The following is a 12370-nucleotide window of genomic DNA, read 5'->3' as shown; positions in this document are numbered from 1 at the left end:
AGTTCCAAAATAATATTGTTTGTTTTCACCTTTTCATGACGTGTATCTTAAACATGAGCTGACAACCTAAAGAGCGTATAGAAAGATGCATTGGAACTGCCTTTCTATTCCATGTTTTCAGCACCATGGACAGAGCTGCTTCACCTAAATCAAGACCACAAGTCTGCTGTTTGAAAAAAACGTAGCTCTCAAAAAATGATTTGCTTGATCAGTGATAATTTCAAAACCAAGAGACGCCTACATAACAGACCAACTACCTTACTGCATAACTCGGCTTATGAGAAAAGTTGTACATGGCGTTAGTTACAGTCAACGTCTTGAGTTAGGTAGAAACATGGAACTCATATCAAGGTGGCTGGAATGCGTCAGTTTGACTGAGCTGATATGTACTGATTCGGTTGAGGAGAAAAGCGGCACGTCTGTCTGATGTCAAGGAAACTCAGGAGAAAGCAGATTAGAAACAATATCACTAAACTAAAAGGGCAATTGTTATTAACTGTAAATTATTCGTAGCGCAGTGGAAATGTTCATGTTTCGTTATTGCACATCAGTGCAGGGACTTCCACAAATAACTGTTAACTTAATACAACACAATATGAAGATGGGGAAATGTAACAAGTGATAACATGCAGGTTTAGAAGGAATGGGAGTGCTGGAGAAGGTAACACTTTTTTTTCTAAATAATGACTTGGAACTTGTGCCATTGGACTGAATTCATTAAATCATCATCATTCTAGCAAAAGATCAACAACATTTTAAAATTGTGCTTCACACAGACCGAACACTAATTTGGATTTGTGTTGTGAGCGACAACAATAATACAAAAAAATGTATGTCCTCTATAGTCAAGATCGAAACGTGTCGATAAAGCAACAATGGGATATAGCCTATATATGTTCTTACTTACAGTCACATGTTGAATGTAATCTCTGAATTACCAAACCATTTAATATTATACTTATATTCTTACCTCAGGAGAATGATCAGAATCGACAAACGCTTCAAGGAAGTCTGTCGGACTTTTCCTCAGAGTCTGGTCAGCAGGCAGTGTGTTGTCATTGTAAGAACTCACGAACTTAAAGTCACTGGTTCTAGAACCTGTTGTCAGGTACGCGTCATAATTGTAGGTGCTGCGTAAAGTTCCTGTGCCGTCAACGTCTGCGTAATTAGGAGGGAGATACGCGCTGGGGATGGCAACTGCTCCATCAAACAACAGTCTGGGCTTTCTCCTGCGACAAAACCTCACACCCAGGATGATGATGATGAACGTCAGAAAAAAGGTGGACACGGACACCAGCGCGATGATCAGATAAGAGGTCAGTTTGGAGTTCTTCTCGTCATAAGAAATATCCTTCAGTTCTGGCACCTCAGCCAAATTATCAGAAATAAGTAAATACATGGAGCAGGTGGCAGAGAGAGAGGGCTGTCCGTTATCCTTCACTGACACAATGAGGTTCTGTTTCATGCTGTCAGACTGAGAAATGTCCCGCTGGGTCCTGATCTCTCCGCTGTGGAGACCAATGGTAAAAAGACCCGGATCAGTGGATTTGACTATATGATAGGACAGCCAGGCGTTCTGTCCGGAGTCCGCGTCCACCGCGATCACTTTGGACACCAGAGAGCCTCCGTGTGCAGCTTTGGGGACCAGCTCGGTCATGAAGGAGTTGCCCTCCGGGGCGGGGTACAGTATCTGAGGAGAGTTGTCATTCACATCCGATACGAACACACTGACGGTCACGTTGCTGCTGAGCGGAGGAGAACCGTTGTCTCTGGCCATCACGTGCACTTTAAAACTCCTGAAATGTTCATAATCAAACGACCTCACAGCGTGGATCACCCCCGTGTCTCCGTTAACAGATAGATAGGAGGACACCGGGGCGCCGTTCACCTCACCAGGTAACAGAGAATAAACCACGGTACCGTTTTGTCTCCAGTCGGGGTCTCGAGCAGTAACGGAACATAAAGTGGAGCCAGGTTTGTTATTTTCAGTCACATAAGCGCTGTAGGACTGTTCCTCAAACACAGGTGGGTTGTCATTAATGTCTGCTACAGACAACTGGACAGTTTTAGAGGAGGACAGAGGTGGAGAGCCCTCGTCAGTGGCAGTGATTGTAATGTTGTAATCAGACTCTAGTTCACGGTCCAGTGTTCCTGTGGTCACCAGAGAATAATAGTTTTTAATAGAAGGAACCAACTTAAAGGGGACGTGTTGCTGAATGGAGCAGCGGACCTGTCTGTTAGTCTCAGAGTCTCTATCCTGCACGTTGATGATGCCCACCTCAGTACCAGGTGACACGTTCTCGGGTATCGGGCTAGTCAGTGATTTCAGATATACCATAGGGGCATTGTCATTTACATCAGTGATATCAATAATCACTTTAGCTTCTGAAGATACTCCATAACCATCTTTGGCCTGAACAATCACTTCATACTTCGATCCCTCTTCATAGTCAATGTTACCTGTCACAATGATTTCTCCAGTTTTCTCATTTAGTGAAAACATCTTTCGTGATTTATCAGACAGTCGGCTGAATTCATAAGTAACCTCTCCGTTGACACCTTCGTCTGCATCTGATGCTCTTACAGTGATAACTAGAGTATTAATAGCTGAGTTTTCATGTAATGTGGCTTTATAAACGGCCTCAGTAAAAACTGGGGCGTTATCATTAGCATCAAGTACAATGATGTGTATGACTACTGTACCGGATCTCTGAGGAGAACCACCGTCTACAGCTGTGAGTAATAATTTAATTTCCTGCTGCTCCTCTCGGTCCAACTCTTTGTCTAAAACCAACTCACCATATTTACTACCAGCACTTGTCGTCTGACTACTGAAAACAAAGTGAGGGTTTTGTTGCAAAATGTAGCTTTCAACGGAGTTTTTGTTTATATCAGCATCGTGTGCTGCATTAATACGATACCGAGCTCCTTTGTCAGCTGACTCTCTGATTTCAAGCTTTATAATATCCTTCGGGAAAATTGGTGCATTGTCATTTATGTCCTGCACCTGCAGGGACAACCGGTGTAACTCCAATGGGTTTTCTAATAGCAAGTCGAATTTAAGAACACACGAAGGCTTTTCTCCACAATGCTCCTCTCTGTCGATTCTTTCCGCAACAATTAAATCTCCGTTTCGAAGGTTAATCCCGCAATACTGTCTGTCGTTTCCTTCCATGTCAACACGAGCTTTGCGAGCAGACAGCCTTGCCACCTCCAGGCCGAGATCCTTGGCGATATTTCCAATAACAGATCCGCGCTTGAGTTCCTCCTGTACAGAATAGCTCAGGTCTCCGTGTGCAGACTGCACCACAACAAAGTAAAAGACAAAGCCATAGCTTTGAACAACACGCTTTCTAGTCATCATCCTCAGACAGAGATACACAAGTTAAAACACGTTAATATCGAGCATTTGAAAGACCTCTATTCGATCAATATGTGTGCCTTCCAAGCATTAGTCGTCGGTGTTGAATGAAATAAAGAACACAAGGCGGGTCCATCCAAATAATGGGTGGTGTGCAAAGCCGCCTGAACACTTGACTCCTTAGCTGGTCTATAGTGACACCGTGAGTACAAAGGAAATATAGCAATATTCTAAAATCTACTATCCGAAAGTTCATGTTTCATGTTTAAATAAAAATGCACTGGAATAAGGTATCAAGCAGTGTCACGCTGAAGTATTGTGTAATTTACTTTTTATATAAAATGAGATGCTGTTCTCCTTGTGATATAATACTTTTATAAATATTCATCTTTAAATAATGACTAGTCATCATAATAAGATGACACTCCCGAACGATGTACACTATCTGACCACGGATTGGTTCTGAATTGTTCCACACTGAATTATGTATCTACGGTAACTTTAGTAAATAGTACAAATTCCACCGTTCATGTCCCTGGTTTTATTCTGCGGTTAAATTCGAGGCAAGCTCTGAGACAGTCGGTCTGTCCAAAGCACACACTGGAGTCCCGCAACATTAAATGTTCAAGAGATGTTGGAATGAGTCCACTAAACATTGAAGCCTGAAGAAGTTAATGATTGTTCTTCATCTTGTATTTGAGATGGAATCTCTGCCGAGCTAAATAGGTTTTGAGAGTAATGTTTTTTAAAGTTACCAACATAGATCAATTGGTCGTACAAAGACTGAAGATGACATTTGAGGATAGAGTCAATGATAATATTTGCAATAATAATAATATCAATAATAAAACAAAATAAATGAATGTCGACAACAGTATCAAACAGGAAATTGTAATGGATGTAACGTGTATGCTATTGAGTAGCAATAAAATACATTACACTTTACTGATTGGGGATATAATTCATATCACATGATGTAATTCTTATCATTGAAGACCAGAGGTCCAACGTTAATGTCAAAGCGAAAAATGTCTGATTGTACAAACAACTAAAGTCTAACATGTATGTCTCTATTTTTAAAGGCCAAAATTAACAAGACATATGTAAGTTTTCCTCATCATACATCAATAGAGAAATAACGCTGTTCAGCACCAGGGACAGAGGCAAGAAAAAATGCCGCTCCATTAGAATGACACAGACGAACACACAGCTGATTAACAGGTAAACATAATGAGATGAAAAGACAATTATTCGTAATAAAGTATAATGTTTGACTTAACACAACAGGCATTTGAATAATGTGTAAACACAAAAGACCGGAAAGAGCATATGGGATGAAACATGTGAGGGGAAAAATCCATGATGTTTCGATGGAAATATTGCAACGGTTCTACCAATATGAAATGCAATTGATGTGTGTAGTATAGCCAACTAACACATGATTGGTGACTCGTTACAAAATCAAGACACTTAGGCTCCCAACATTGGGAATTAATTCCCCTAAACTCAAAAAAGGATCACTGAATCAAAAACTAAAGGGACAACCGACTGACATAATTAAAGTAATGAAACGAAGGCCAACAATAGGGAACAAGTGTAGAACTAAATTAAAAAATAGCGACAAATTCGATACCCTAACTTTAGACTTGAACCGACAGAGATCGAGAAAGTTGCAGAAAAGATTAGAGCAGATAGCCAACAGCGTAAGTGTGTTACAGCTTATACACTTGTCTGAATAAGTAGGAACACATGTCAAAAGATATGTGTGAGCAAGTTCCTACCTCAGGAGAATCATCACAATCCCCAAACGCATCAGCAAAGTCTGATGGACTTTTCCTCAGAGTCTGGTCAGCAGGCAGTGTGTTGTCATTGTAAGAACTCACGAATTTAAAGTCACTGGTTCTAGAACCTGTTGTCAGGTACGCGTCATAATTGTAGGTGCTGCGTAAAGTTCCTGTGCCGTCAACGTCTGCGTAATTAGGAGGGAGATACGCGCTGGGGATGGCAACTGCTCCATCAAACAACAGTCTGGGCTTTCTCCTGCGACAAAACCTCACACCCAGGATGATGATGATGAAGGTCAGAAAAAAGGTGGACACGGACACCAGCGCGATGATCAGATAAGAGGTCAGTTTGGAGTTCTTCTCGTCATAAGAAATATCCTTCAGTTCTGGGACCTCAGCCAAGTTATCAGAAATAAGTAAATACATGGAGCAGGTGGCAGAGAGAGAGGGCTGTCCGTTATCCTTCACTGACACAATGAGGTTCTGTTTCATGCTGTCAGACTCAAAAATGTCCCGCTGGGTCCTGATCTCTCCGCTGTGTAGACCAATGGTGAAAAGACCCGGATCAGTGGATTTGACTATATGATAGGACAGCCAGGCGTTCTGTCCGGAGTCCGCGTCCACCGCGATCACTTTGGACACCAGAGAGCCTCCGTGTGCAGCTTTGGGGACCAGCTCGGTCATGAAGGAGTTGCCCTCCGGGGCGGGGTACAGTATCTGAGGAGAGTTGTCATTCACATCCGATACGAACACACTCACGGTCACGTTGCTGCTGAGTGGAGGAGAACCATTGTCTCTGGCCATGACGTGCACTTTAAAACTCCTGAACTTTTCATAATCAAACGACCTCACAGCTTGGATCACCCCCGTGTCTCCGTTAACAGATAGATAGGAGGACACCGGGGCGCCGTTCACCTCACCCGGTAACAGAGAATAAACCACGGTACCGTTTTGTCTCCAGTCGGGGTCTCGAGCAGTAACGGAACATAAAGTGGAGCCAGGTTTGTTATTTTCAGTCACATAAGCGCTGTAGGACTGTTCCTCAAACACAGGTGGGTTGTCGTTGATGTCTGCTACAGACAACTGGACAGTTTTAGAGGAGGACAGAGGTGGAGAGCCCTCGTCAGTGGCAGTGATTGTAATGTTGTAATCAGACTCTAGTTCACGGTCCAGTTGTCCTGTGGTCACCAGAGAATAATAGTTTTTAATAGAAGGAACCAACTTAAAGGGGACGTGTTGCTGAATGGAGCAGCGGACCTGTCTGTTAGTCTCAGAGTCTCTATCCTGCACGTTGATGATGCCCACCTCTGTACCAGGTGACACGTTCTCGGGTATCGGGCTAGTCAGTGATTTCAGATATACCATAGGGGCATTGTCATTTACATCAGTTATATCAATAATCACTTTAGCTTCAGAGGATAGTCCATAACCATCTTTGGCCTGCACAATCACTTCATACTTCGATCCCTCTTCGTAATCAATGTTACCTGTTACAATGATTTCTCCAGTTTTCTCATTTAGTGAAAACATCTTTCGTGATTTATCAGACAGTCGGCTGAATTCATAAGTAACCTCTCCGTTGACACCTTCGTCTGCATCTGATGCACTTACAGTGATAACTAGAGTATTAATAGCTGAGTTTTCAGGTAATGTGGCTTTATAAACGGCCTCAGTAAAAACTGGGGCGTTATCATTAGCATCAAGTACAATGATGTGTATGACTACTGTACCGGATCTCTGAGGAGAACCACCGTCTACAGCTGTGAGTAATAATTTCATTTCCTGCTGCTCCTCTCGGTCCAACTCTTTGTCTATAACCAACTCACCATATTTACTACCAGCACTTGTCGTCTGACTACTGAAAACAAAGTGAGGGTTTTGTTGCAAAATGTAGCTTTCAACTGAGTTCTTGTTTATATCGGCATCGTGTGCTGCATTAATACGATACCGAGCTCCTTTGACAGCTGATTCTGTTATTTCAAGCTTTATAAAATCCTTCGGGAAAAATGGTGCATTGTCGTTTATGTCCTGCACCTGCAGGGACAACCGGTGTAACTCCAATGGGTTTTCTAATAGCAAGTCGAATTTAAGAACACACGAAGGCTTTTCTCCACAATGCTCCTCTCTGTCGATTCTTTCCGCAACAATTAAATCTCCGTTTCGAAGGTTAATCCCGCAATACTGTCCGTCGTTTCCTTCCATGTCAACACGAGCTTTGCGAGCAGACAGCCTTCCCACCTCCAGGCCGAGATCCTTGGCGATATTTCCAATAACAGATCCGCGCTTGAGTTCCTCCTGTACAGAATAGCTCAGGTCTCCGTGTGCAGACTGCACCACAACAAAGAAAAAGACAAAGCCATAGCTTTGAACAACACGCTTTCTAGTCACCATCCTAAGACAGAGATACACAAGTTAAAACACGTTAATATCGAGCATTTAAAAGACCTATTAGATCAATATGTGTGTCTTCCAAGCATTAGTCGTCGGTGTTGATTGAAATAAAGAACACAAGGCGGGTCCATCAAAATAATGGGTGGTGTGCAAAGCCGCCTGAACACTTGACTCCTTAGCTGGTCTATAGTGACACCGTGAGTACAAAGGAAATATAGCAATATTCTAAAATATACTATCCGAAAGTTCATGTTTCATGTTTAAATAAAAATGCACTCGAATAAGGTATCAAGCAGTGTCACGCTGAAGTATTGTGTAATTTACTTTTTAAATAAAATGAGATGCTGTTCTCCTTGTGATATAATACTTTTATAAATATTCATCTTTAAATAATGACTAGTGATCATAATAAGATGACACTCCCGAACGATGTACACTATCTGACCACGGATTGGTTCTGAATTGTTCCACACTGAATTATGTATCTACGGTAACTTTAGTAAATAGTACAAATTCCACCGTTCATGTCCCTGGTTTTATTCTGCGGTTAAATTCGAGGCAAGCTCTGAGACAGTCGGTCTGTTCAAACCACACACTGGAGTCCCGCAACATTAAATGTTCAAGAGATGTTGGAATCAGTCCACTAAACATTGAAGCCTGAAGAAGCTAATGATTGTTCTTCATCTTGTATTTGAGATGGAATCTCTGCCGAGCTAAATAGGTTTTGAGAGTAATGTTTTTTAAAGTTACCAACATAGATCAATTGGTCGTACAAAGACTGAAGATGACATTTGAGGATAGAGTCAATGATAATATTTGCAATAATAATAATATCAATAATAAAACAAAATAAATGAATGTCGACAACAGTATCAAACAGGAAATTGTAATGGATGTAACGTGTATGCTATTGAGTAGCAACAAAATGCATTACACTTTACTGATTGGGGATATAATTCATATCACATGATGTAATTCTTATCATTGAAGACCAGAGGTCCAACGTTAATGTCAAAGCGAAAAATGTCTGATTGTACAAACAACTAAAGTCTAACATGTATGTCTCTATTTTTAAAGGCCAAAATTAACAAGACATATGTAAGTTTTCCTCATCATACATCAATAGAGAAATAACGCTGTTCAGCACCAGGGACAGAGGCAAGAAAAAATGCCGCTCCATTAGAATGACACAGACGAACACACAGCTGATTAATAGGTAAACATAATGAGATGAAAAGACAATTATTCGTAATACAGTATAATGTTTGACTTAACACAACAGGCATTTGAATAATGTGTAAACACAAAAGACCGGAAAGAGCATATGGGATGAAACATGTGAGGGGAAAAATCCATGATGTTTCGATGGAAATATTGCAACGGTTCTACCAATATGAAATGCAATTGATGTGTGTAGTATAGCCAACTAACACATGATTGGTGACTCGTTACAAAATCAAGACACTTAGGCTCCCAACATTGGGAATTAATTCCCCTAAACTCAAAAAAGGATCACTGAATCAAAAATTAAAGGGACAACCGACTGACATAATTAAAGTAATGAAACGAAGGCCAACAATAGGGAACAAGTGTAGAACTAAATTAAAAAATAGCGACACATTCGCTACCGTAACTTTAGACTTGAACCGACAGAGACCGAGAAAGTTGCAGAAAAGATTAGAGCAGATAGCCAACAGCGTAAGTGTGTTACAGCTTATACACTTGTCTGAATAGGAAAAAATGTCAAAAGATATGTGAGCATGTTCCTACCTCAGGAGAATCATCACAATCCCCAAACGCATCAGCAAAGTCTGATAGACTTTTCCTCAGAGTCTGGTCAGCAGGCAGTGTGTTGTCATTGTAAGAACTCACGAACTTAAAGTCACTGGTTCTAGAACCTGTTGTCAGGTACGCGTCATAATTGTAGGTGCTGCGTAAAGTTCCTGTGCCGTCAACGTCTGCGTAAGTAGGAGGGAGATACGCGCTGGGGATGGCAACTGCTCCATCAAACAACAGTCTGGGCTTTCTCCTGCGACAAAACCTCACACCCAGGATGATGATGATGAAGGTCAGAAAAAAAGTGGACACGGACACCAGCGCGATGATCAGATAAGAGGTCAGTTTGGAGTTCTTCTCGTCATAAGAAATATCCTTCAGTTCTGGCACCTCAGCCAAGTTATCAGAAATAAGTAAATACATGGAGCAGGTGGCAGAGAGAGAGGGCTGTCCGTTATCCTTCACTGACACAATGAGGTTCTGTTTCATGTTGTCAGACTCAGAAATGTCCCGCTGGGTCCTGATCTCTCCGCTGTGGAGACCAATGGTGAAAAGACCCGGATCAGTGGATTTGACTATATGATAGGACAGCCAGGCGTTCTGTCCGGAGTCCGCGTCCACCGCGATCACTTTGGACACCAGAGAGCCTCCGTGTGCAGCTTTGGGGACCAGCTCGGTCATGAAGGAGTTGCCCTCCGGGGCGGGGTACAGTATCTGAGGAGAGTTGTCATTCACATCCGATACGAACACACTGACGGTCACGTTGCTGCTGAGTGGAGGAGAACCGTTGTCTCTGGCCATCACGTTCACTTTAAAACTCCTGAAATGTTCATAATCAAACGACCTCACAGCGTGGATCACCCCCGTGTCTCCGTTAACGGATAGATAGGAGGACACCGGGGCGCCGTTCACCTCACCAGGTAACAGAGAATAAACCACGGTACCGTTTTGTCTCCAGTCGGGGTCTCGAGCAGTAACGGAACATAAAGTGGAGCCAGGTTTGTTATTTTCAATCACATAAGCGCTGTAGGACTGTTCCTCAAACACAGGTGGGTTGTCGTTGATGTCTGCTACAGACAACTGGACAGTTTTAGAGGAGGACAGAGGTGGAGAGCCCTCGTCAGTGGCAGTGATTGTAATGTTGTAATCAGACTCTAGTTCACGGTCCAGTTGTCCTGTGGTCACCAGAGAATAATAGTTTTTAATAGAAGGAACCAACTTAAAGGGGACGTGTTGCTGAATGGAGCAGCGGACCTGTCTGTTAGTCTCAGAGTCTCTATCCTGCACGTTGATGATGCCCACCTCTGTACCAGGTGACACGTTCTCAGGTATGGGGCTAGTCAGGGATTTCAGATATATCACAGGAGCGTTGTCATTTAAATCTGTAATTTCTATTATTACTGTTGAATATGACGCCAATCCCAGACCATCTTTTGCGCTAATCTGGATTTCAAATGACGATTCTTTTTCATAATCAATAGATTCAGCCACTTTAACTTCTCCTGTTTTAGGGTTCAGAGAGAAAACTTGGTTTGCATCTGAAACGTGATCAAATCCATAAGTAACTTCACCATAAATCCCTTCATCTGCATCATCGGCACTCACTGTTATCACCAATGTATCCAGAGGAGAGTTTTCAGGCAGACTGGCTTTATAAATGGCCTGGCTAAACACTGGTACGTTATCATTAGCATCCAGTACAGTGACGTGTATGACTACAGTACCTGATCTCTGAGGAGAGCCTCCATCAAATGCGGTGAGCAATAACATTATCTCCTTTTTGTCCTCTCTGTCTAATTCTTTGTATAGAACCAATTCACCACATTTCCGTCCAACACCCTTTGTCTTCACATTGAGTTTAAAATGGTCATTCTGCTGAAGTGAGTAGCCCTGCACAGCATTATCTCCGATGTCTCCATCGTGAGCCTCGTCCAAGAGAAAACGCGCACCCTTGTCAGCCGATTCCTGAATTTCTATTTTAAGCGAATCCTCTTTGAATTGAGGTGAATTGTCGTTGATATCTTGAACGCGGATACTAATACGGTGCAGTTCAAGAGGGTTTTCCAATACGAGTTCCTGTTTCAGAACACATGATGCCTTTTTCACACAAAGCCCTTCTCTGTCGATCCTTTCTTGTACAATCAAGTCTCCGGTATTGATATTTATACCGCAGTATTTAACACTGCTATCTTCAGTATCGATACGGGCCTTACGAGCAGACAGTCTTCCCAAATCAAGTCCCAGATCCTTAGCGATATTTCCAATAATAGATCCACGTTTCATCTCCTCCGGGTTAGAGTAGCTCAGGTCTCCATAGACGGGTTGGAGGACAAGAAATATAAAAGCAAGGCCGGAAAGACGCGCAAATATTCTGCATCCCATTGCTACTGGGAGATAAACGATATACACTAAACTACGAAGTAGGAGAAGAAATGTAAAAAATGAACGATTTTTTAAAAATCTATACACAATTGTGGCATAGCAATCCAACACGATATGTTTTTTTTTGTTCAACTACGGTACAACAGCAGAGTCAGGCTTTACATTCGCAGAGGAAGAAGGGTGGAGAAAGACTGTGCCTTCTCGTTTGCTGGTACACACTGACACCATGAGTGCTAGTTTAGGTATAACAGCTTCATATGGGATTTTGGGATTTATATATTTAAAAGATTGACCGTTTCAGTAATATTTATGTAATAAACATTAAAAAATAAAACTAAATAGCTTTACTATAGGGTTGTTCTACAATGACTATTGAGACGAGATGGTACACAGCGTGCACACATGAGATAGATAAAGAAGACACAATATGAAATGTTACTCTCTCGAAAAGAGCCATTGTTTCACAATAACAGTCAGGATCATTTTAGAAACGATGTCTGAAGAATGGGGACTTTTAGATTGTTTTGTTCCTCTTCCATTTAATTCCCAAACTGTATGAGAACGGATGTCCTGATGAAATGGTATTCATATATGTATTTATATTTCTGCACTTATTCACATCTCCAGTTTAAGATCAAGTAACACAGATGAATGTGTTTACACTCTTCATGACCTG

General features: G+C 41.9%; 3 protein-coding genes across 3 annotated transcripts; all 3 read right to left on the bottom strand.

Annotated features, from left to right (window-relative positions):
• Nucleotides 1-958: 958 nt before the first annotated feature.
• LOC117737980 (protocadherin beta-15-like) lies at nt 959-3452 on the bottom strand. The gene has a single exon (XM_034544239.1). It carries the CDS (start codon nt 3362-3364, stop codon nt 959-961), a length of 2406 nt encoding a protein of 801 aa, XP_034400130.1. The 5' UTR covers nt 3365-3452.
• A 1621-nt stretch (nt 3453-5073) lies between these two features.
• Nucleotides 5074-7536, bottom strand: LOC117737978 (protocadherin beta-15-like). Its single transcript, XM_034544236.1, has one exon. The coding sequence runs from the start codon at nt 7534-7536 to the stop codon at nt 5074-5076; it is 2463 nt and encodes an 820-aa protein (XP_034400127.1).
• Nucleotides 7537-9279: 1743 nt separating this feature from the next.
• On the bottom strand, nt 9280-11694 carry LOC117737977 (protocadherin beta-16-like). Its single transcript, XM_034544235.1, has one exon. It carries the CDS (start codon nt 11692-11694, stop codon nt 9280-9282), a length of 2415 nt encoding a protein of 804 aa, XP_034400126.1.
• Nucleotides 11695-12370: the final 676 nt, after the last annotated feature.

This window comes from Cyclopterus lumpus, chromosome 10 (assembly GCF_009769545.1).
Source record: "Cyclopterus lumpus isolate fCycLum1 chromosome 10, fCycLum1.pri, whole genome shotgun sequence".
Taxonomy (NCBI): Eukaryota; Metazoa; Chordata; class Actinopteri; order Perciformes; family Cyclopteridae; genus Cyclopterus; species Cyclopterus lumpus.
Note: the sequence above shows the minus strand (reverse complement) of the source record. Positions and strands in the feature narration are given on the sequence as shown.